This window comes from Mus caroli, chromosome 15 (assembly GCF_900094665.2).
Source record: "Mus caroli chromosome 15, CAROLI_EIJ_v1.1, whole genome shotgun sequence".
Taxonomy (NCBI): Eukaryota; Metazoa; Chordata; class Mammalia; order Rodentia; family Muridae; genus Mus; species Mus caroli.
Genome location: NC_034584.1, coordinates 35521665 through 35549146, shown reverse-complemented (window position 1 = coordinate 35549146; position 27482 = coordinate 35521665). Strand labels below are relative to the sequence as shown.

The window sequence follows — 27482 nt, the reverse complement described above, 5'->3', positions numbered from 1 at the left end:
CCCAGAAACATAGAACACCCAAGATACAATTTACAAAGCACAAGAAAATCAAGAAGAGGAAATAGCAATAGCCGGATACTTCATTCCTCCTTAGAATAGGGAACAAAATACCCATGAAAGGAGTTACAGAGATGGTTAATTTTATCTGTTAACTCAGAAGATGTTTTAAACCAGAATTGGTGTTTAAATTAATAAATTCTGAACAAAGGAAATAACACCCCATAATATAGGTAGGTTTCATTCAATAAATTAACAGTCTAAATATAACAAGTAGATTGACTATTCCAAGCATGAGAAAAAGACAACCTTCAACTGTACCGAGAACTCTTCTTGATCTTAGTTTAGCAACCCACAATACCAATTTTGGACTTACAAAGCCCTCTTCTTGCCTTGCACAGTCCTTGTAACAAGTCTCTATACTCAGACACATCCTGTTGGTTCTGTTTATATGCAGAATCATAGTCACTTGGCAAAGAGCTACATTTAAAATGTAATGTCTCTAAACACCACAGTCAACAGTGTTACATGTGTAGTCCAGGACAGGCTCTGTGAAGCTCTTAATGTGTTACATTGCAATAGATCCATTTGTACAGGTGACAGGCAAGCACCAGGAACAGATATACGCTGATAATTCATGATTGCTTCTACAGTCTCACAAAATCCTTATAAGCCAAGTGGTATTATTTCTACATTATAGACATTTCTGAGATTGCAACTTGGATTGTGATATTAAATAATTTCCCAGAAGTTAATGATTTAACTTACTAAAGTGTACATCTTTCCCTCTACAATACTTTATTACAGAGATAAGTGTTGTTTTCTCTCGTGTACAGTATACCTGGCCCAATACATGCATTTACAATGCTGTTGCTGCTATTATCAAACCTTTACAGCATGAAGCATCTACCAAGATAAGAGGCTATTGGTAAGAGAAAAATCTATTTATATATTCAGTCCTTTACATTATTCCAAGAATAACCTCTTGTCTAATCAGTTTTTGTGTTTTTTCTATAAAGAGAAGCATGTTTTTTGGAACATCCTATATACACACAAATGCACGGTCTGCAAAGGCTTACCACAGAAGGTGGAATAATATTAACACACTTCAAGATGGAGACTTGAAAGATATAAAAAGGATTTGACATCTGGCATGGTGACTCAATTAATTACTGTGTTGGATTAATTACTGTGTTGAATGCCTGAGCCAACATCATGAGTATTAGGAGAGTAACATTATATTGGTTGGCAAACTAGTTTTAAAGAGTGTTCTAATTCAAATTTGATTCCAAGTTCTGTAATGAAGGGTTAGTAAGCTATATGATTTTGATAAAAAAATTTATCTTCATGTTATGGAAAACATATCAAAGTACTGTCCAAAGTCTAAAGATGCAATAAAATTGCACAAATATTTGACTAATTACAAACTGTTAAGTAGTCTAAGTACCATAGGCAACGTTTTGTCCAAGGTGAAGCAAACAAATTTTTCTTTTACTTTTAAATCGTGCTAAAAATATTCTTTAGATATTCTACTGAAGAGGTAGCATGGAAAGACTTAGACATTCTTGAAAATTTAAAAAACAAACTTAAAAATTCTGGATAGCCAGAATTTTCGTCTTTCTCACCTATAAAACCAAAACCATAAATCCAGACTTATTAGGATGGGTAAGTGAACTCATCAGCCCTCACATTTATATATAGTCTCCTTTGAATAAGCATCCGCTCTGTCCTGGTACTTGCTGAGCAATGATCAGCCTGCTCATGTAGTAGAACAGGTTACATAAAAGCACATAAAGCTTGATTATATTCTGGAAGAGAACATTTTTTTCTAAGGGAAAAATATTTAAAAAGTATACTTTAGTAAAATATCTAAATTCTATAATTAAAAAGGTGTTGCTTACAAATAATTAGAGATCTATACTCTCAAAAGCATAAACTGAATTAGTAAGTCATTTCTGTGGAGAATTATTAGCAAAAGCTGATCTAGTACCACCGAAGATTGAGTTGCCTTACATAGTTGCAAAATTATTGAACCCTTCAAATATAAACTGCATTATTAAAAAAAATTCAATGAGGCACAGCATAGTTTTTGAAATGGTTAAATGTGTTAAAGCCACACATGATGGAAAGAATAAGCAGTTCAACCTTCCAAAGTAGGTTTATTTTGATACATCACTGTTCAAGAGATGGTAAAATATCAGGAAGCTACCATCTTGTGTGTATGCGTATATAATGTGTGTGTGTGTGTGCATAAAGATTAATAGAATATTTCATTTTAATATCGATACGACTTTTATATAATAAGTGGGAAAAACTTCACTAGTTCTTAAATGAACTACAGGTGTCATTTCAATGACAGAAACTATTGACAGGATGTCCAAGAAATGATGAAATATTTTGGTGGCGTCTGGTGGCAGGTTTAAGTATGATTGCTATCTTAGTTTTCAGATGTCAGTCAAGCAGTGCTAGAGAACAAGTAGAAACCTCTAGGTGAGATGGGACACTGGGAAGTCTACCTCTTGCCTTTTGTACCTTTTAGTGGTTTGAGAAATCAGTCATCCATTTAGTAACAAGCAGGAGATTTTTCTGACTTTTCTAAAACTGTGAGCATAATTTAAAATGCTGGCCATAGACTCTTGCCCTTACAGTTCCAGGCAGGATTACAGAAGGACAGCAGAGCTGCATCTTATTGCTTGTGCACACCTACAATTTGTGTCTTCTAACAAATAGAGGTCAATGCACACAGCATTACGTCTGAACAGACTAAGTAAGTCTGGCTAAGCAGATACGGCAGGGGCTAGTAAGTTAACTCACTAGTCAACCATTTGACATGATTAAGTTGTTTCCTTTGGGATTTTTCCTGTAGTAATCAGAGACAAACCACTGGAAAATGATTTGAAACCCATAAAATCAACAAGAATCCAACCATTTTTTCCCCTGAAATGTAACTGGGAAGCAAACAGACAAAAAGATTGACAAATAAGAGTATTCAAACATCTTAGAAGGTCCACATACCAAGGAATTATTGTTCAAGTCCATCTTCCCAGCAAAAGGGCCCCAGGTTGTTCCCACTGGAAGTTGCTGCCGGCTCTGAATCTTCCTTTCTCCATCTCTCTGAAACACTTCTAGCTCTCCTGCAGATGTGAGGACACAGGTGATTAGGACTCTTACAAACATCCTAACAATAACACTGGTTTTGCATTTGCTCTACATATTCAATGTGTTCAGGATTCATATAAAGAGAATTAATTACACTTCCCTGAGAATACTTTCAGGTTCTACCCTTAGGCACTGATGTACATAGCCCCTTCTCCTCATGCCCTCCCCTTGGCTACTGTTCTAAGAGTAAAAGATTTCATCATATCAAGATAGAGAGATATCCTACAGTGTGTTCTATGAAAGCAGAGCAGAACCAAGAATGATCAGCAGTGAGGAATATCAATCCATACCTTAAAGACAGTTTTATAAAAAGAATACCTTGGTGGAAAACAACATTAGATCTTACATGCTAAACTCATGTTTATTCAGAATATGGATATATAATAGTATTTTTTTGACATGTAGAATAACAGACCCACTTCTGAGATTTTCCTCTGAAAGAGTTTTAAACCCTTGTACAATACTTTTGATTAATACATCGGTATCAGCAGCTTTCCCTGGAAAATTTGTCAAAGACAAAGCAAAGCTAGCAACCTATTTTCAAGGCAAGGGCTTTACCGATGGAGTCATGCCCCGGAACTCCTCTGGCAATCTATTTTAATGTCAAAAAATTGTGTAGAAAATGTCTTTCAATTTATGCATATCAATTGTTTAAACCTTTAAGGGTAATAATTTTGTATTTACAGAGAAAATATCTAATTTCTCTCAGATAAGAATTTTAAAAATTTTCAACTGTTAACATTTAAATAATGCCTTCATCTAAATACTAAGAGTTTTCATTTTACATAAGAATGCTGTTCAAATAAATTTGCTTATGTTTACACATTTTAAAAAGCCATATCATTTCTGACTCCAGAGGAATCATTAAAATCTTTGAAACCCTCCTTGAAAAGTAATTCATCCTGTCTTTCTGCTTTTGACATATTTCATTTGGAAAGGGTTCAGCCTCAGTCAAACAGTGACTCTTATCTACACCTGTGGATTAATAATCAGGACTGTCTTTAATGGAATAAGAACTAGAAACTTAGACCAGATCATAAAGTAATATCCAAATACCTCCTAAGTTGTCAGATGTCTCTGACTATGTATTGAAATTTTCAAACAGGCCAAAATACTTGGTGAGTTTTTAAATGCCCAGTAACTGTCTGAGCTCTCAGCTAAAGCCCTTCTGCTTTATTAGACAAGCAGGCAAATACCAGTCTCCTTCCTTGCTTACTCAGAAGCTATTTGAAGTTTGGGGGGAACTCTTTGTTGTTGAAAAAATAGATTAAAATAAATCAATTATTTGTAACTGTGTTTATAAAAAGCCACAGTATAGCACAAGGTACCAAGAAACAATAAAAATATGATATTGATGACTGGAAATTATATTACCTTACATGTTACTTAGGAGTATGATATTTTAATTACTTTTAATATTAATATCCATTATGTGAAGTATTATTTCACTAAAAGTAAGGTGTTTTTATTCCAATTTGTTCAATAATCAACTGAATAATCCTTAAAAAGTTCTTACGATAACAACTAGCCCTCACTACTTAGTAAGGTGTTTTCCAACTCTGATGGTGCCTGTTAACAGAATTTATTTCCCCGTGATTTATCAGGCTCTGAGTGATAGACCCAGTACTACAACCAGATTGTCATGAAATCCATGCTTCACTTGAAGTGTAGAAGAAAGCTAAACTGCATACCTAATCTGGGGCTCATTTCTTTATGTACTCATTCATTCTACAAAAAATGATTTGAAATCTATTAAGCCCTCGACAAAAAGCAAGGCTCGAACACAGAGCAGCAACAACATAAACGTGGGCCTGGAACGTGGTATAGGTTATGGAGTCTGCATGGGTGGGATAATAAAATGATTGAAGCGCGTTGCTATCTTTATTTTAATAGAAGAACATTTTAAGGATGGAACTCAGGTTTTCAATGTGCGAGCCCAGACCTTCTGGCCACGTGCCTGTTGAGAAGCTGAGGGATTGCGTAACGATGTGGTGGAAGAAGGATCAAACTCTATGAAAATAATGACTGGCGGCGAGGTGAAGTTCGCGTCTCTGGAGAGAAGGGATTAGTATGGAATGAAAGGCTTAAGAGGGGTTCTTTACGGGATGGTGAAAGAGTCATGGGAATATCATGGCAGCCATGGGAAATTATTTAACACTTTGAATTTCAGCTGCTACATACAAAAAAATAAAAAACAAAAAATAAACAATGATTATTGTTATTCAAAAACCCTAACAAATATTTAGTACTTCACCAAATGATTACCCGAAGTCCACCAGTGACTGCATTACATCATTCCTTGTCTCCTCTATCCAAATCACTTCATATTTTAGCTATCTTCTTCCTCACATCTCCCAGATTTGCCTTTCTTATCAGAAGATTTCAGGTTTTTGTCAACTCAGACTAAGTGACAGACCAGCATCCATTGCAGGCACCATCTCTGCCAGGATAAGGTTATTAAAATTCCACTAATCTTTTGTACAAGATCTTGCAGTCGCTTTCTTTTGACCTCTGAAAGGGAGTGTCTCTGCCCAGACCTCACTCCGTCTTTGAGGCTGTCCTAGTGAAGGGTTCTGCTGCACTGATGTCTTTGTTATTCCCACAGAGAGGACAGTCTTCCTTATCATCCCTTCTTCCTCATCTGCTCAGAGCCTACCCTGTTCTGGGAATTGTTTACTGATACCCAGTGAACACCACTGTGCTTTCGTCTTAACATACCATATTAATGTTGCACGATCAAGCCCAAAAGCAGTTTTCCTTCATCATGTGGCTCTGAACTCAAAAACTGACTTATTCCTCATATCCGTACTGCATTCAGAGTCTGTTTCACAATTCCTTTTACCTCAACAAAAATGTGAACGAGTGAATCCCACAGAGTTTTAAAATGTCTATCTCTGGGTAGACAATGCTTTGTGATTTGTGGTACTTAAAGTTTTTATTGAAATCGAACAACATTAATTATAAACATATTTTCATAATATGATAGGTGTCAACTGTAGGACATTGAAAGTTGACTTTCATATGAGAAAGAATTGTCTTAGTGTGTTTTCTCTTTATTTTACAATAATCACATTTCCTTTGATCAGTCTCCCGCTGCTCTCACGGTCACACCTCATGTGAGAAAGATAGAGATAACAGCAAAATGATGCTTGTATTTCTCTGTCTTGTTCATATTTTTGTAGTTGTTCTTCCAAACAAAGCCTTTATTTTTTTTTTTTTAACATACTGTGTAGGTTCACAGAAAGTATCCGAGACACTTAGGACACTCTAATCAATTTTGGTAAAAGATAATATTGTTAGTGCTGAGGGCTGTTTCTCTTATCTTCTTGATAATGCATACTTTTAAAAGTCTGTGATTACTCAAAGGCTTATGATAGCTCCACTTTCAAAAAAAGAAGCTAAGTCAAAACACTACTAAATACCCCATAGCTTTAAAAATATCAATCCAGTTTTAGGGCTAAATAAAATAAATTGACCAGTGGAAAAAATAATTTCAGTCACCAGAAATGACCTCAAATTTTTGTCAGTGAAGGGGCTTTCAATTGCTTCCTCCATTAAAAGGATGTCTTAAAATGCCTCTTTAGAAACAAAAGTCTATAAAAATAGTAGAATATAAAAGAAGGGGAAAATGTCGACTTTTAACATCACTATTCACAATCAGCTGAATTCAGCTCCAACTAAATCCTGCATCAAGTTGGTAACATAAGCATATGTGGTATTTTACTTAACATTTCTTAACTGTGGGCTCAGCTTTCATACAAGATGGGGGTTTCAAATAAATGAGATGATAGAAGATCCTATTTCATTTGCTGAAAATAAACTCTGGATTGGTTTAAACTTAGTTTTAAATATATAACCAAATTTCAAAGCAGACCACATGAATTGGTTTGTAATGTTTATCAGGCCTCACTAGAGCAGAAGGCTATAGCTTCAGAACCCATATTTATATTTTCTTCATAGTTGGAAAACATTATACATCATGGTATCAAACATGGACAGCCCTGAAGTCATGCTGAGTTCAAAAAGCGGTCAAAGATTCTGAGACATTTTCAAAGTCAGCCAAGGTGGCCAAAGTATGGCAATGCTCTTTGCTATGTTAAGGTTTAACCATTTGACAGCTGCCTGCCAGACACACAGGAAGGTTAGGACACTTCCCTGTCGACTATCTATAAAGCCAAACCACAGTCTTGCCACCAAACAGTTTCCTCCAGCACTAATAACTGCATGTCCCATCTTCCTTCTAAGACAAACAGCTCCATTTCTTTTATGCTATATTGATGAAACCCTAAGCATTGTTTGACTCAGAAAATGATAGCTGTTAGGTGATGGCAACAAATTGCCATATAAGGATAGCTTTTCTAATTCCCTGTCTCAATTTTTGAGTCATACAGTCACAACACACACTAAACTACTGTTTTGAACATAAACTTGAAATACGACATTCCCTATTCAAGTACTCCAGTCAAACTCTGATAAATCAGCCTGGCCAAGCAGTGATCTTATCCCTTCTGACTCTTTAATAAATCGAACCTTGTAAGTTCCTACTGTTGGAAGTTGTCACTAAATGAAATTGTGACCTTATCCGGCACATGAACTTATCCTGCTGACAACTACATTTATTGTGAGGATAAGAAAGGGGGGGGGGGGAAGGAATAAAGAAAAAAATGAGATATTTGATAATTCTGATCTTAACCATATGTAACTCTAACAGATGGGATCTTTTTGATGTTCTATTAATGATTTGCCAAAGATGAGTCTATGTAGAGAAAAATGCCTACCCGTGGTAAGAGCAGAGCGCCACAGATGGTATGAAAAGTGTATGAGGAGGTTCTATGCGGCAGAAGCAGGTCAGTAGCTATTAGTCTATCACAGAGAACTCTGAAGTCGCTTGTAATTGCACTGCAAAAGTTCGCATAATTGTGGCAGTGAAAGAGAAACATTCCCTTGTAGAGGCTGCATGTGGTGCCTGAAAATTCTGTAAAGACACTGGCATTTTCTAAAAATCTACAGCAACTCAAACCACTGTGTTTCTCAAGATTGCAAACCATTTCCTTTGGCTAAGGCTTCTAGACAGTTATAGGAAGGTATCAATGTATACATCATTGTCTAGGGAACAATTTGTCTAAGGATGCTCTGAGATGTTGTGTGCATTACAAACTCAGGTAATTGTCACCATATTAGTTTGAATGGCCTTGAGAATTAATTCTAAGGCAAGGTTCCTACGGGAAGCTCCACTCGTAGTCATCATCCTTCTGAAAAGGGAAGAGATAAAATATGGGTACCGGAAATAATATTGCTCATGATCTAGATCAGTGGTTCATCCTCCGATTGCTGAGACCACAGTTCTTTATGTTGTGGTGAGACCCAAACATAAAACCATTTTTTGTTGCTGCTTTATAACTGTAACTTTGTGACTTTTATGAATTATAATGTAAATATCTACTACACAGGATATCGAATATGTTACTACTCTGAAAGGGCTTGTTTGACACCCCCCCGTCCCCCAGAAATCATAGTCCCCAGGTTGAAAACTGCTGATCTAGATTCACAACTTTTAGAAGTGCTTTTATAGGTGCTTTTATAAACACCATGATGTAAAATTACTAGAGAACATTCAACTATATGTTCCAAGTTCATGTCTAAAGTATGCAGAGGGAAAATGAACCATCTTACTGTGCTCTTCCTTCTATGGTCTATGCACATGAATAAAGACAAGGGGTACAATACTCATGGCAGGTTTCTGGAAACAGGTGCCTAGTGTGCCCCGCTCTGGACCAACTTCGGGAAAGTGGATGGGAAGAGGAGCTGCTGTCTTTTGAGTCCTTTTAGTTGCTGGAAGGAAGGCAAGAGTCCTTTGCTCAGAAATTTGCCACAGTGGGCTTCCCTGCTGCCCAGGAACCTGCTCTGACCTGCCAGACAACACTCCATGTCACAGCCTGACCTAACAGCACTTCCTGTTCTGAATCTTGAGAAACAGTGGGAGGTTACCTTTGAGAGCTCCGTGCTTAAGGGGAGTCATTGAGGAAGTAAAGCAAGCTTGCCTGGTAGACACAGAAAGCAACCTTGGGGAGCACCAGTCTCAGAGAAGCTGCAGGGGGAACACAGGAGTCTGGACTTGTCAGGGCTGCTAGGAGGAGAAAGTCCAAAGGAAACTTTGGAGAAAAAGGTCCTCCCTAGATCCTGTCTGGTGTAAAGTGAGAAAGGAAGATGTTTTAAGCAACAGTTAAGAGGGGACGGTCAACAAGGCTGACTGATGATGCAGGACAATAAACTTTAGTCACTCTTATTGTTTTGTTTAGTCACCAATCTGTCAAGAACAAAACAAAACAAAACAAAAACCCTCATGCTTTCTCCTAGGCTACTATCATTAGTTTCTATTTAGTTATTTCACTTACATTAGGACTTACCACAAGTTCCATATGATTTTTAATTACTAAAATGGCCTATCTGTTGATTTGCTGGATACTGTTTTGCTGGTAGCTAGTAGTAACCCATGATCTAGTAGGTCTTCAACCTGGTGGCATGGTTTAGATGGAGGTGAGGATTGCACTGACAACCTTGGATAGATAAACATACTTAGGCACCAACTGAAATGTGGTGAGCTTTGCCTGGAAGGAAAGGTCAGGGTGAGTTTCCTTTAGGAGCAGAAGTATGACCTGGCAAATAGCAACAGTACAGAAGCAGAGGGATTAGATAGATGAGTAAATGGCATAAGGGATCTATCTGAAAGCTTTTAATCTGGTTGAAGCAAATATTAACATAACATGAAGTTCTTTCAGTTAGCAACTGAGATGTAAAGACGCCCACTCTGAGAGTTATTTTACCAAAGAATTTTAGATTTTGATTTAGAGAATATTTTGATTTGGTAACAAATGTAACTAACTATATTACTAGTTTAAAGGGTTTATAACTTATAAAATACTAAAAATATGGCATGTCACTAAATAATATTGACCCTGTGACTTCACTACCCAAACCTAACACTGTTAATATAATTCTATATAGACTGTAATAGACTGTGAATCCTTGTATGAATCTTGGGAATATCAATTCTACACAGTAAAAAGTACTACAGCATAATAATATCACTCAATTCTAGTCAGTATGTGGTATCGCTGGAAAACACATTATGAATTTATTTTATTTGACAATCCCTTAGGCCTGGGAAGATATGATCCATAGATAATCATATTGACATAAAGATAAATATTCCCAAAATGTGAGCATTGTAATGTTAAAAAGGTATTCTTAGTTTCATACTTGTAAAAATTAAATCTCTGTTGACAGGGATATATATATATATATATATATATATATATATATATATATAAAAGAATCACATGAAAATGACAACAAAAATTGGGACAAAGCCAGGCTCCTTCATGCTACATTTTGGTGTTGATAGTAAGACTTACTGTGGCTTAAAGGCCACACTGCCCAGTATATTTCTTAAAAACAATGGCCATCTTTGCTACGTGGGCATCTTCCATCATCCTCTGAAGCTCTCTTACCACTGTCCAGTAAACCTTCTGATTCACTCTGCCTCTATGCTAAAAGTCCACATGGCAGGGCCCTTCTACCCTATAAACACCTACATTATTGTTCAATGGTTTTTCTGTTAGAATGGTGAATCTAGATACCTCTACAGTGCTTTGTATCTGGTAGGGTTATAGGTAGTACACAGACAGCATGACACAATTTTTTATTACCATATTTATTAGGATTTGGTTCAAAATAAGGAAAAAATTAGTTTCCTAATGATAAACTTAGTGATAAAATTAGTATTATTTTGGATTCCAACCCTGGCTTCTCAACTCTCTCATGCTCCATTATTTTCCTTAAAATAATTGAAAGCTAGGCAGTGAGCTCATGCTCATGTCAGCCATGAGAATGGATCCAATATATAATTAGCTGCCACTTCATTTGGAAGGCAGAGTGTTTGTGCCTATAGGACATTCCACAGACAAATTGATAGGAACAATTAAAAGTAAACCCTGGGCAAGTATTGCAGGAGAGAGTGGAAAACTTGTGTTGAACATCAGGAGTTCACAATAAAAATTTCACATCCTTGTCCCAAAAAATTCAGGAAAGAAGCACAGGATTCAATTAGTGAAGATCCACACCAAAGTATAGTTCTCTCTCTCTCTCTCTCTCTCTCTCTCTCTCTCTCTCTCTCTCTCTCTCTCTCTCGTGTCTATCTGTCTGTTTCTGTCTCTCTGTATTTCTCTTTCTCTCTCTCCTTCCTTCTGTAGCTTGGGATGACCTAGAACTCACTATGTATCCTAGGTTAACCTCAACTCATGGTAATCCTCTGACCTCATCCCCTCACAGCACTGGAATTACAGGTATGAGCCTTCACATCCAGAAAAACAATAAGTTATTAAGTAAACTAAAACTTGGCTGATTAAATACATTATGTTACTAGCAGTATAAGATATGACTCCTTATTCCCATTAATCCAGAATGTAAAAGACATCAGAATGTTTCAAACAACTCTCACGAATTTTAGTCCTGTTGATAGCACTTCCTCCAGAAGTGATTCTCAGATGTAAAATTGTATACAGCTATTTAAAGCTACCAAATCCACAGTTCTTACCTGCTTTAAATTGTAAATATATAACACATTTAACATCTCCAGTGCATTAAATATATATGCTATTCTCTTTTCTAAATTTGCAATTATGGTATTGAACCTGAACCCAAGGTCTCGTTTATGCTAGGCAAGCTCTCTACCACTGAGCTGCATGCTCGATGCTACATATCGTTCTTCCTTTGTCTTTCCTGTTTCTCTCCTCCTACTCTTCTTGGATTTTTATCTCTTTAGTATAAAGACTGGATATGCATACCAGATGTCATGGAAGAAAGAAATGAAGGAAAAAATGAAGGAAGCAAACAGACTATATATACTACTCATGAACATAGCATTGACAAATTCAAGATCTGCTCTCAGATCCCAGGCTGGCTTCTTTTCTAGACACAGGAGAAGTTATAGCTCAAACTGTCATTTTTTCAGGAGATGTCCAATACATAATTACACATCTTCACATAATATAAGTCCTCTCTATATTATCTTCTACATGAAGAATTAATTCCAGGATGATTTTATTCATAAAACAACATTAAACTGAATTTTAATTCAATAAACATTTACTCATTTAAAATTATATATGACGCACTCCAAATGCCAGATCCAATATTGGATCTTGGATGTAGAAAATAAAATGTTCTACAAATCATTTTTGTATGTGGTTTACTCTGATTGTGGTAAATACTCATTGCTTGGTGTCATAAGTTTATGGTGAAGGTATAAGATATTTTTCCCTGGATGAGATGTCAAAGGGAAGGTTGGAGAAGGATGGAGCAGCTCCACTTGCTTTTTCCTTATAAAAAGTAAGAAACATCAAGTCCCAGAAGGACTAGGTGAGGAGAAGGGGATGGGTGTTAATGGGTGGAGGGATTTGTAGGGTCAGGACTGGGTAGAGAGGAAGTACAAAGGGCTGCAATCAGGATGTAAAGTCAATAAAAAACAAATTATTGAAAGAAATCCATTTTCAAAAGTAGACAAAATGCAGTGTTACCATAAATGTGCAAGGACATTTGTTATGCTATACACGAAGTGTTTGCAGGGGAGAGATTTAGAGATTATGACAGTATTACTTTAAGATAAAATAAGTGCCAAATGAAACTGAACAATTGGCTGGCAATCTTAAAACAACTCAGACTGGAGTAATGACTATTGGTAAGTTTCTGCTGAATGTAGCATTACTATTAATCAGTATTATTATCATTATTAGACATGTGCAAGAATATATTATTCTTAGGCAAAATAGCACTTTTGAAACATCTTGGAGATGTTTTCAAGTACAAAATTCGATATAAAATATTCTTAGTATTTGCAATTTTGTTTTGCTGCTTTTCAGTAATTTTGACTGAGATGATAGAATAATTCTAGAAACATTCATGTTCTACCACGTGCTAAAGACCAGATAAAAAAGCTCATTTCCAAATATATCTATTGAGGCCTCTCATAGTGCTTCAAATTGAGAAGTCCATCCAAGCACTTTTTCTCTAAGTCTGATGAACTCACTCAGAAAATAATGATGCAATGTTTTATATTGAAATCAAATACCCAGAAATGATCATAATTATTTTAATATACAGATAATACAAGAAATAAACTGTTTCCTTTAAGAAATTCTCCACAGTTTACATCATTTCAAATGATATAATGATGTCCATATATCATAATACTCAAATAGTTAAATACCTACTAAACAAGAAAGATATCTTTAAAATACTATGTAAATGGATAAATGATGTCTACCAATATTAAGAGCTTCAGTAAGTGTCAGAAGCTAGAAAACATATTAGAGTAATGCATACCTGTTAAACGTGATGAAATTTGGCTTATAAAGGGAAAGTGAGAATAACTGTAAAGATAGCTCATTATAAGCTTTTAAAGCAGAAAACAGGATTCTGCACATTGTCTTTATTCACTATGTAAATAACAAATACTGTTCATCTAGAAGAGCTAAGTAATAAATAAGTATAGTGATATAGAAATCATTGTCCATACTTCTTAGAGTCAAAGCATTAATTTGTTGAGGTTTGGACTGTTGCTATATATTGTAATGCTAAATACTGTCCCTGAGGTCTGCTTGCCCCCAGGGATTAGGAGATACTGACATACACTGAATGATGCTATACAACCTTGATCTTTAATTTAAAACTATTGGTTGAAGAAAGATGCCAACAGCCTATAGCTAGGCAGAAGAGAGAGGCAGGCAATGTTTTGATTCCCAGGCTTGAAGTCTGAGGCAGGACCACAGGAGGGACAGAGAGAGTAGGTGGAGAGAGTATGAGGTAAGGGATCAGATCACGAGAACTGTCCAGCAGGGCTGGCTAGTAGAGAAAGAACAGCCCAGGCAGAGCCTGGCAAGTCATACCTTGTGGTTATTGGCAAAGAAGTAGGCATAATAGCATAGAGGGTAGGAAAAGCGCTTCAATTTTAAAAGGGGAGAAACTAAGGGGTTTTCTTGGTAATTGCTTGAGCCCACAAAAGCTGCAAGGAACTATTGCAAACTGGCAACTGATTTTGCAGTGTCACCCACCAATATGGTTCTGGCTTTTACAGGCATGAAGCTGTAGTATAGAAGGAACTGTGAATTCTTCCTGTGGTAATTTAGAAAGGTGTGGAGGACAGGCAGTTTATGTCAGCATCAGAGTGTCTACAAGGCAATTCAAAAGGTTACTGAATGAGGATGTGATGGCAAAGCTTGTGTTGTTGTTAAGACTCCAAGTATTTGAGGATAGCAACCTGTGAGGCATTTGCCAAACAGAACAGAATTAAGCAAGTAGAACCAGTCCAAGAAAGGCATGGACATTATATAAGGGGCAAAGTTTGTGTTGAGGAGCCATTTAAGTTATTTCAAACTGAAGCCTCAGATAGTGGACGTGGAGGGACAGGATTTTGTATTTACCTTGATGAGTTACAACCTTTCTTTGGCTCAATAATTTCACATTATCTTCCATTTTTACTTTTCTGGTAGCTAACATTTATTTTGTGCCACTATATGTTGAAAAAGTGGAAGTATGTATGTATGTATGTATGTATGTATGTGTGTATGTATGTATGTATGTATGTATGTATGTATGTATGTATGATGTACTGTTCTGTAGATCTATGTATCTATGTATCTATGTATCTATGTATCTATCTATCTATCTATCTATCTATCTATCTATCTATCTATCTATCTATGTATCTATCTATCTATCTATCATCTATCTTTCTAATTTATAGAGGTTGCAGTTATAAAAATCACCTTAACATTCATAGAGGATTTTGACTTTGGAGCAGCGTTGAGACTGATAAAGACTATGAGTACCTTTGTAGTTGAACTAAACTCATTTTACTCCATGAGAAGCCATGAGCCTATGTGGTCCGAGGGGCCAAATAGAGTGGTGTAAATGAGAACTGTTCCTCATCCACTGATGTATTTGAGCACTTGATCTGTTGTTGGGGTTGTTACTTATGGAGATTATGGGACCTTTAGGAAGTGTAGCTCTGTGGGAGGAAGTACATTGTATCACTTGTGTCAGGCTTTTAGGATCCATACCATACTTTACACCCTCCTCCCTCTTTTTGCTTCCTGTGTGTAGATAATATGTGACCATCAGCTTTGTGATGCTGCTACTATGGCAGAAGGGCTGACCATCCCTGCGGTTGTAGACTCAATCCTTAAAGCCATAAGACTGAATAAGTTCTTCCTTCCTTAAATTGCCTTTGGTCATGGTATTTTCTTCCATCAACAGGAAAGTAACACATACATTAACCATGAGCAGCAATTTCATTTTCTACTTCCTCTGAAGCAATCTCCATAGAACTTATCAAAACAGAGTCCGATGCAAGGCTGTACATACAGAAGATACTCAGCATAGGTTATACATTTTATCTTGACATCTTACAAATAGTTAAATAAAAAAGAAACATATAGACAACATTTTCTTTCATTTAACACTTATACTTCATAATGTTAACTGGAAAAACTAGAACCAGAGCCATTTTATTCCACAGGAATAAAGGAATATACGAAAACAATTCTGAAATCTCAAGATAACAGGAACAGGTCCTGGTGCTGATTCTACCTGGTATTGATAGGTAGGTAATGCAGAGTTTTAGTCTACAGAAACCCTCCTCTGGTATTTCTTCTTGCTTCCTAGCTAAGCCAAAGCAAAGGTATGTGGCTGGGCAGGTCACCATCAAAGGCGGGTCACCCACTCCATTTCTAGAATATCAGGATTAACTGCTCCACTGACATTATCTTGACATTATAGACTTCCAGAATGGAGAAAAAAAGGACTATGTTTGTTAGTTGAAAAGTTAAAGTTGTACAGTCCTATTTGAAACAATAGAAAATAGTTATGCATCCCAGCTGGTTATTGTTTTAATACTACTCTTTAAAATACTCTCAATTATTAAAATAAAACTTAAAGCATTAGATAAGTGCATATAATACACAGGTATTACATTTGAGCCCTTTATTACTTAGGTCTTGTTGTCACAGTAAACTCGGGAAGAGTGTCTGTGAAATAAACTAGGAGTATTTGTTAGCCAATCAAATGAGGGCAAAAACATCTTAGTTATCACAATATTTTTTCAATTAGTGAGACAAATCATCTTATTTTTCTAAGTTATCTAATGTAATGCACATTTACTTACCTTTTCTAAGTTATTTATCTAATATAACGCACTGTTTTCTTAACTCGGTAGAACCCTAACTCAAATTACTTCAACTAGATATAACACAGAAGAATTGATCAAAAGCCAAATATAGGAAGCGTCATCTTCTTACCTGAGACAAGACTACAGGAATAGATATAAAGTCAGTTGTTATTTTGTGAATGACATTTATTACAGGTAAATATATTTCCATTGTAAATTCAAAGACAATACTAACTTGTCAGCCTGAAAATGCATATTATTCCAAATATAAAGTCATTTATTTCACCATTTCCCTTAAAACATTAATGATTATATGACCAGTGACACAAAAAATGTAAATTTATTCTTCAGCTAAACTCCTGTAGAAATGTAAATGTCTTATTATTAACTTGGTGCTAATGTCTTTGTTCAATTTAAAAACTTAATCTTCTAAGCTAAGAATTTTAAACCTTTAGCAAAGTGCACTTTAGGAAAAAATATCATATTTTGAAAGGAAAATATGATTTATATATATTTTTATTCTCAAGGCCAATGAGAGAGCAGATCAAGGTTAAGAGCAGTTGCATTTACTGTTACTTTTACTAGCCCATAATACTTCAAGAAAGACTGTGTTGCCATGGATTCGTGCATACTTTGTATATAGTAGATACAATATACATATACATACAGATGTGTGTATAACATAATATATATATAATACTTAATATATATTATTGATCATACTTATAGATCAATAATATATATATGTAGTCACTTTTGCTTTCTTATATGGAATATAATAAAACTGGTAAAATCAGAGTTTAAAATTGAAAAAGCTTAAAGCAAAAGAATATTATCAACTGTATTGGAAATGAGACTATTTAACAGAATAAATTCTAAAGCACTTAAGAGAAATTAATTTGCATACACACAATGCAATTACAAAGGAAGAAGAGGCCAGCATCATTAGAGCAGGTTGAAAGAAGACTCCAATTACAAATCACAGCAAATCCCCACTTGACCTCACTTAGAATATTGTTAGCCATTAATGTAATCTACTGTTCCAATTGAAATTGATAAATTCTTTTTTCATTCAGAACAGGTCTGACATTGATACAACCACTGACCATGTCCTAAATAGTTCAGTCTGAGAGATTTTGGAATTTGTATTAATTACTTATGAATTTGATAAAAAATAATTTATTTTTATTTCTTACATTTTGTATTTTTTCATGATATATTGATTTATCAATTTGACACTAATAAAAAAATCAGTTTATTCCAATGGAAGGTGATTTTAAATGACATACGCTGCACATTTTCTCATCTGTATCTTTATTGGTAGGAATATGGGGCATATACCATTGTATAGATATTTCTATGTTGTAAAATACAAAACTACACATCTGAAGTTGATCTAATCTCTGCTATTCTATTTTAAATGGAAATGTACTACAGTGTAGATGTTCCTCCCTAGTGAAAGATGCTGAAATCTTCATTTACTTCTCTGGTATGTGTATGGCCTTAGGTGAACACCCACAAGATAATTCAATTTAATTGCTTATTTTCAGTTTCCTCAGAAAGAACTGCCTCTAAGCAAGATGTAAAAGCACTTAAATGGGTATGTTCATCTAAAACGGTTCAGTAAGACAAGTGTTTCTTCCAATTTGGAGTTCCTCTTTGATCCAGAATATTCATGATAATTCATTAAAAATCATAGAGGAAACCTGGAGAGGAGGAATTGAAACAGAACGTTTGTTAGATGAACATGGATTCGAATTCTAGCTTTACTGCTTAACCATAATGTGATGGTTAAGTACAGTAAAATTACCATCCCTTGTGTATATTATATTAATCAGAGGAACAATGCCTATGAAATGGATACTTCTAGTAATTAAATAGTGTACCATGGATGTGATGTTCAGCAGACATAAACACTGAAAGAAAAAAGAAAAGTTTACTAAGCATGATGTTAACCATTGCACGCCTTCCCTAGAGTAGGAATCACAGAGTTTGTTTCCTACTCACCGCAATTTATGACTTAGCACCCAGATGCATAATTTTGGAACATGGAATAGTGTTTTAACTCTGAAGGAAAAAATGAATCCTATAAGTCATTCTGCAATAACAAAGGTACACACACGGGCAACTAGCTAAAATAGATTCAGTCATATAACAGTCCTGTGATGATGATGCTATAAAACATCAAAAAGTCAGGTCCAAAACTTCCCCTCTGTTTAATGACGTGATATAGAAATGGAAGGGAGAAATGTTTCCAATTGCAATTCTGTGCATCTAGGCTCCTGGGGCTGATTCCTTAATTCCAGTTCTATTCACAACTCATTTTTATGAGGTTAGAAAGCTCAATGCTACACATCTACAGAAGTGCTGAGAAATGAACTTGCTGAAAAGATTCCTGGCATGTTATAACCACATATAGAAAGAAAACCAACAAATATTAACTTCTATATTACTTAAGTAGTCAGACTTTCTCTCAGTTTGACAGAAAGCTTAAGAGAGTCAGGAAAGAGAGGAGAGATTGATTTTATCTCACGATCTTAGAGGTCTTGGCTCATGGTTGCCTTCTTGTTTTCCATAGGCTTTAAGGAAAATCATTGTGGACGAAGCACATGGAGAGAAAAGCTGCTTACCAGGAGATTTCCAAGAAGCAATGAAGAATGACAGGAATAAGCAAGAGCTAAGCTGCACCCTCTAAAGACAAACTCAAAAAACGGACTCCTATCCTGGCCCCACCTTCCACAGTTCCACCATTTTCTAATCAACAGAAAACCAGAATCTAATTAATTCTACAGTGTTGGTTAGATTAGAACCCATATGTTCCAATTGTCTCTGGAATGTCCTTTAGGAAGTTACAGGAGGTATATTCCATAAGTTGTTTAGGTAAGTTCTCTTTCAACCAAGTTGCATAACCTCTTTTACATGAACAAGTGTTTGAAGAACTCCAAACTAAACTTTATGTTGAGGACTAAGTCTGTAAAGTTTGTGGGTGTAAAAAGGAGGTTCAGTGGGTAAAACAATGATTGCCAGAATCCATTTAAATTTTGGTTGGTGTGGAGTCCCCTTTAACTCCAGTCTGCAGAGGAGACAGGACTCCTAGAACAAATTGTTTGGCAAGACAAGGCATATTTAAGAATTCTGGGTTGATTGAGAACTCTTGCCTCCATGAAAAAGGTGGAAGAGTCTTAGAAGTTGTTTGCAAATATCAACTTCAGGCCTCCACATGCACAAGCACAGAAGGGTACCAGGAACCTACACACACACAAGGAAAATGTGCACTTGCACATGCCCACCACACTTGAAAAACACAACCAAACCAGCATATACACATGTATACAACACATGAAAGAAAAAAAAAAACCAGAAAAGTGTATAAAACTTAAGTGTTTAGGCAAAGTACACTTGAGTAATTGAATTTAAATAGAACTTGTTGATTGAAGAACAATTATTAATATGCCATCATCGATAGCTATCACTTTGTAGAAACTATTATGAATCATTAACTTTATCATTTAGGTGATTAAAAATTAAAAAAAAGTCACATTCTTTTATTCAGCAGATGAAAAGGCCAAGGGTTAGTGGGAGCACACTATTTCACAAAACTGTCACAGAATCTGGGTAGAGGCAGCTATAAAAATTATTTCCACCACTGCAGGGTTTTGCAAAAATACATCTACCATGTGAAAATAATCTTTCATCTTGAAATAGAAGGAAAAGACTAAGAGACAATGTAAGTAGAGAATCAAAAAGGCATTTAATTTGAGAAGGGAAGAGAGAGAAAGAATCTTTCAAATGTAAACTTTTAAAAATGTTTAAAACCACTTTAAATCTGACTTAAAAGTTTTTAAAATACTAAGGGAAACTTAATAAAGCAAATAATTACTCTCAAATCATTAAAATACATAGTGCGGATTGCTTCTCTTTTAAAATGGCTTAAAGGCGAAAGAAACTCTTCATGCAGTTTGAGGAAACAGTGTAATATAATAAATAAATGGACAGCCCAGAAATACAGAAACAAATGTTATAAATTTTCTTCTAGGTACAAGTGGAAGATTTAACACTTGTAAAATGATACAACTATTTTGTGATTCGACTGTACTGATATTGGTCAACTTTGTGTTTGGGGTCCTAAGTACCTCCAACACCAACATAAGTATAACTTTGCCATAAAAAAAGAGGTACATAATAAATCCAGGGCTCTTTCCTCCAGCATCACAGAGGTGCATGTAAATTGTTGGAGGTCATTTTTATGGGTTCGTTTACTATCTATCATAGTCATGACTGCACATAAAAACTGTCCCTTAGACAATAAATCCGTCTCAGGAAAGGCCTTCCTCTTATCCATGCCGTGTCTTACTGCCACGGAGCTCTGGCTCCAACGTGCACCGAAGCAGCATATACTGAGCGGAGAATATTTAGAGAGATTTTTTTTTATCTGATGTTTACTAAAACCACATCTCCACAGGTGGGTGGGACTGCTGGTTGCTTGCAGGAAGCAGGAGGCTCTGTCAGTGCTAATTCTCTGGTGTGCCTAAACTCAGCAATTTCCTGCATCCATATCCCCCTTTTCTGGATTGAATTAAACACTTTCATAAAACCAATTCGAGTACTCAAAACACAATGTTTATCACTTAAAGTTTCTCAGAAAAACACCATTCATATATCATTAGAGGAGAGAATGTAGATAGTTTGTGAACCACAGATGTTGACAGTAAACTCAAACTGCTATTGAGAAGTTCATGTGTCTTAAGCTAGCTTGCTTGGGAGTATTTTAATCAGCTTTCCATGTTAACACAATAACTGAGAACAGGACAGTTATATTTTTATGTTTCTTTAATTTGCACTTACTACGTCTGAATCGTAATGGTCCCACTTCTATTTGCTGCCCGTTAATTGACATGTTTTACTTTCTCTTGCTAAACATTTTACTGTAAGATTTCTTTGAATTCTGCCAAGATATCTTTGAATGTTCTGTACCAAATAGTGACTGCCACATAGTTTTCTACCAGCAAGCCCTTTTCCAGAGTAAGTACCATTGATTTTATTTTGAGCCACTTTATATGAAGCATTTGACTTTTTTCTTTTAAGCATCAACACAGCAATCCTGTTCAATTCTTAGCAGCAACCGGGGAAAAGAGGCATCTAACTGCCCAAAACTGTTTAATCAAAAAGGAAGGTCCTGGTTGGCCCAAAGGATCTTAGTTCAAGATATTTATCACTATGTACTTTTATTTCTGCCCACCTGACCTATGCTCTTCTGTGGTTATGTAAATCAAACACAGGACTCTGCAGAGGCTAGGGTACTACCACGTAGCAACTCCTTGCACTTTCCCACTGTCTCTTAACAGATGATCTAGTTTATAACAGTAACTTTTGAGAAAAAGGCAAACTATTTCCAAACCACAGCAGCTAGGAAAATAATTCTCAAATAGAATTATGAAACAAAAAGAAAAATCCAGGAGAGAATATGAACTATTTTTTTCTATTTTAATTTAAAATTGAGGCTAACATCTAAAGCTTAAAAGGATTTAAAAGTACTCTAAAGGAGGTGGAAACAATAATTCAGTGGTGTCCAAAACTTCGCAACTAGTGCCCAGGGGCAACAAAATGCTATCTTTTTCTGCTGAAACAAAGGAGGCAGGAAAAGATTAAGCCAAAGGGTAATCTAATAAAGGGTTTGCTAGGCATGTTGAGTACTTAAATTTTTTTTATCTTCAAGATAAGCATACCAAGTGAGCATCATTAACGTCCAATTAAGTTTGAAGAAAGAAAAGTTAAACAATTCCTTTAAAGGAATTGATATACTTGTTTAAAGTATGGTGAGAAAGGCATGGCTAACTTTTTAAGGTACATACATTCAGCATTGCTCCCCAAACTGTTCAGAACTCAACATATTTGTTTGCTGTACTATTTACATGAGGAAGAGCTGACTTGTTCATGACCAAAATGTGTTCTTTCAACAGGAAAGCCAGACAAAAGCTATTGTTGGGTTCGCATGTCATTATCTTGGTTTTCATTTTATATGGAGAGGAATGAGTAATGCCTCCTTTGGAAATTGACATTACTGAAAGTGAGTACATATCTTACTAGACTGAGATCTAAGCAAAGGAAGAATTGGTAACTGGCACTATATTGAGAAGTGAATGAAACAAAATAAAGAATAAAACAAAAATAAAAACAAAAATCCCTAAACTACCAACAGACTATGTTAACCATAGTAAGACTTCAACTATCATATCTTATCATCTTACAACCCGAGATTGTGGTAGGTTTTCATATTTGCATTTTCAGGGATATAATACAGTTGCTGACCCAGGGTCACACAAATAGAATTAAATAAACTTTTGAGATCACTGCCAGCACTGTGAATTTAGGAGTTCATGGATAGGCTCCACTATTTCTATCTAGGAAATACAATAATCACAAAGTAGCTAGATTAATACTTAGGTTGGACACAATAAACTCAAACAAGATAGTTTCTTTTACTAGGTCAGACCTTCCATCTGACTGTTGGGAGATACCTATTCTGTTGGACCCAGCCCAAGGCTCTCCCACAGGTTTCAAAGGGAGCCACGGTCATAGTGTTCTTTCCTGATATCAACTCTTCCCTGACAACCCCCATGCTTTAATTCATGTCTTCCTAGCACTCACTAATCATGCTTATGGTATGTGATCTACTGGCTCACAACTGCAAATGGCACTTAAAGCCAACAATATGTCTAGTGTTCATAAATGTGTCTTTTGAATCACCTTGAGGAATTTTCATTGTTTGTAACATGGACAGAGACTCCATTATCTTGGTGCAAATAAGATTAGTTCCTAACAGAAATCTGCTTTCTTTATGAACATTATGAAAGGGCCTCCGACCTTCAACTTGAGGAGTGCAGCATTGGGGAAAAAAGATAAAATTCCACACTAAAATGTGAAAAATTGAAAGGCGACGTGGGGGAGAAAAGAAACTTGGCAAACACCAAGACTTGCTTATAAATGACTTCTTTTCAAATAATCACCAACATCCTCCCTACCATTCTTCACAGAGACCAAAAGAAACTAGGACTATGGGTAAAATTAACATAAAGATTAAAATAACTGTATTCATTACTTAATACTACAATTAACATGGTAAATTCTCAGGACGACCCCAATATCATACTAAATTTAGAAACGTACAAAAATCAAGGGACATTTTGTCCTTTTAAGCTTGTATAACACGTAAGTTAATCAGGATCTTACTATGTATAAATTGAAACTTAAACTATCGTAGGATTTCAAGTGCCTCATTGTTCTAACTCAAACCAGAGATCATTAAAACTTTGAAATATTCTTTAATTCTTAGAAACTCAGAGGCCTTGGCCAAGACCTATTGCCTCTTCAGACAGGTTTCCCCAGCCAATTAAAATATTCAAACAACTCTGTGCAGGGCCTCGTTGTACAAAGTTCTTTAATGTATGTTTATTAAGAAAGATGAAATTCTTAAGTTTGAAGGCAATCATAGAAAGCCAGAAATAATGGTACCAAATAACCATGTGTGGATGGTAAAGTCTACGCGCATAGCTTCCAATATTTTGATAGTCAGAAGGTAGAGTGAGCTTAGCTATCCCTAAGGCTGAGTCACTGAAGCCAGCTGTGTGGCAGGGGAGGTATAGTCATCAGGTGGATAAAGGCTCAGTAATTTTCAGAGAACTTCATTGTCCTCAGCCTGAAACTGTCTTCACAGTTGCTTTGATGTGATGAAAAGGAGCCCAGAAAAAGTCAAAAGGAATGACATTCATCCAGACAACCCAAGATGGAGATTTACACAGAGAATAGCTTGTTTCCAAAGCAAACAAAACACTCAATTTATGTGATGGCGTAAATGCTGGAACTGTTTGTTATGTGCAATATGCAAGTGTCATTTTTAAAGCATGGACTCTGTAGTGTTCTTCTCTATTGTCTGGATTTTTTTTTAAGGCTGCCATAATTCACATTCGGGATTAAGATTAATTTTGAGCAATTGGCTCACAAGAGGCATGCATTGAATAAGACTAGCATAGTAGCATGAATACATGTGAGTGTGTGTGTGTGTGTGTGGTGTCATAATGGTGATTCCGTATGTATGCTACCACAGAAATCCAAAAGAATCTTTGGGAAACAGTGTCCTTGCTTTATGACTTATGGAGGCTGTATGGAAATCTGGATCTTAACTCAAAGTAATTTATTTAATGGGAAGGAGGCCAATAGCTGACCCACTTGTAATTTCCAGTCTGTTTATTCTTCAACAAAACTTTTTCATATGTTTGATACAGAACAGTATTTGAACATTATGGTGTAACATCCTAAGAGCCAAATGTCATATCTTATCAGATACACTCCTTAACAAGGAAAAGTCATTTATGATCCAAATGTAACTAGTCTCTCAAAACTTGCTGTTTGTGTACATACAACTTTCTTTGGTCATTTGGATGAAGGCACTCTCCTGAATCCAAGAACTCTTTTCTCCACACCAGAAAACCATCATGTGCAAATTGTCAATATTGTCCACTCCACTAGCACGTTTATTCAAAAAGAATCTGTCTTCCCATTGCTCTTAAGCCAAGCACAAAATTCTTGAACACTTTACATTCAGTCTCGCTATTTCCTGGTCTCTCCCTCTCTTCATTTCAACCTCAGATATTTTCACTGTGCATTTCATATACTGAGGACATTGATCAGGGTTTGTCTTCTGCCAAATGCTCTCCCTGTTAAAACGAGTTCCTATTCAAACTGCTGCCATGTTGTCCTATGGTACTGATCGTAATGTTTAAATAAGGTCTTAAATGCTGTAAGTTCTTCGTTTAACTCTTACCTTATAATTAAAAAGGCAAATGCAAACAGCAGGAATGAGGGGAAAGAAAGCTTAGGAATTGATAGTAGATCATGGTCTGCCCAGTTACCCTACAGCTTTTTATGAGCTGTCAATCTTTGGCAAGTTGAACTGATAGCTGACACTGCCTCTAAATTCTCAAGCAGTGTGTTGTATGTTTATATAGCAGATATATGAAGAGGCTTTTAGTTTAGTTTATTCTAGTTTTCACCCCTGAATGTCTTGCCTTACCAATTCATATATTTATGTTATAACAAACTGAAGGTAACCCTTGTCTATATGGCGAGCCAACCCTGATACATTTTAAAATACCACTCAGTACAGGCAGTCTGTGCTGCCTACAATGTCACAGCTTTTATTGAAATCAATTAACATGGCTTTTGTCTATTGGCTGGTTTGGTAAAACTATTTAATGCAAGTTAAGGTAGGGAAGAAAACTATGACTATGACCTGAGCCCAGAATTCTGTATTCTTTGTATTCTCACAATAGAGTTTTTACATGGCTATACTTGTGTTCTTCCACTGTTGAGAAACATCTTCAAAACTCACTTATTTCTCCTACAAATGAAATCAAATATGTTAACTATACTCACTTGTCAATATCCTGAAATATTACGAGAATTTATGATAAAACAAAATACTTCAGCTATAGTTCTAATTAGTAGCCAAGAACCCCGCCCCCTCCACAGCCCCCACCCCCACCCCCCACGAGCACTCACAATATTAGAGCGGTATTGTCACATGCCTCACTGTCACTAGTGATATCTCTAGTTTTCTGCACCTCCAGCATAAGTAAGTTATGTCCAGGTGTTAAGTACCATGCGCCCAGTTATGTCACTAGGTGGGCACATGTATGTAAGCAGTAGTAAAAGGCCCGGGCATCACACGTTAATCAACAGGAATTGGTCAGCACTGTTCTATCTTTCTATTCCTCAGAAAGTTGAAGGAAATGAATTTTGTATGCAGATAAGCGTTTGTTCATTAACACCAGGGGAAAACTGCTAGGAGGGCAAAAATTAACATTTCTATTATCATTTTAAACAGGTAAGAGTGATTTCATTTACAAGAACTAAGAATCATGTTTGTGACTCTAGGGCAACGAAATTCAAAAATTAATGCCACTTGAACTTGCCATGTTGTTCACATAGGAAAGTCTAGGGTAAAAATAACTGATTTATTAAAATGATTCAGCCCAGAACATCTGACAAGGTACAAGAGAAATTTCAAATAAGCATGGAATTATACTAATATATAAAACAAGGCCTTCCAGCTTTTTACCTAATTATCTTGTTTAGAATATGATTTTTATTTTGAAATCATCAGCAGAAATGAATTTGGATGGCAGTGCAGAAGCTCTTCAGAATCCTACTTTTCTAAGAACAATTAATATTTTAAGTAATTCTCAAAGCTAGCAAAAGTTTAGGAAATTAGTAGCCATATCCTGTGTGATTTCATTTCAAATTAGGATTGCATGCTTTTCAAAAACTTGTTCTGGAATAATTTTAGAAAGTACTGTGAGTTGAATTATGCTTTCCTGAAAAGTATAAGATCCTCCTGCGAACATGATTTTATTTAGAAATAGGTCATTGTATGTGTAATGTGTTGTTCTAAGATGAGATCATAGTTGACCAGGGAGAAGCAGTCCTAAGTCTACATGAGTTCAGTGCTCCTCAGAAGATGGTCACCAGAGGCACGTGGAGAGAGAAGATGCTGACAGAGCCAGGGACTGGAACTCTTTGCAGGTACAAATTTAAGAGCTCCAAAGATCACAGGGGCATCTCTGGAACCCAGGGAGGCGCAAAGAAGGATTCCTTCAAAGGTTTCAGGTTAGAGGCAGCCAAGCCTTGCCAATGTCCCCTATCTTCCTTTGGTTTTCAGGTTGGAGAAATGAGTCACTATATTTGAAGGTGTACTTAAGGTTTGAGGTACTAAGGGTCATAGCCTCATAAAACTAATACAAAAGAGATGCTGGGCAGAGGGGCACATATCTGTTATCCCAACACCTTAGAGATAGAGACAGAGGGATCAGGAGCTCAAGGTCAACTTCTCCTGCATAGTGAGCTAGACCCAGTCTGAGTTATGTGAGGCTCTTTCTTAAAGAGCACAGGAGACAAAGGGAGTAAGGAAACAGGAATGAAAGGAGAGAGAGAGAAGAAGAGAAAGGCTTGGGAGGAGAGAGAGACAGACAGAGACACACACACAGAGAGATGCACAGAGAGAGGGGGGGAGGGGGAGAGGGAGGGAGGGAGGGACAGAGAGAGA

General features: G+C 36.1%; 1 protein-coding gene across 2 annotated transcripts in view; it reads right to left on the bottom strand.

Moving 5' to 3' along the window:
* Positions 1-27482, bottom strand: part of Zfpm2 (zinc finger protein, FOG family member 2) — a 437880-nt gene that overhangs the window by 220467 nt on the left and 189931 nt on the right. For both annotated transcript variants that reach the window (XM_021183128.2, XM_021183129.1), the window contains exon 4: positions 3013-3131. In XM_021183128.2, the coding sequence (XP_021038787.1) occupies positions 3013-3131 (119 nt within the window). The remainder of the gene's footprint in view (positions 1-3012; positions 3132-27482) is intronic.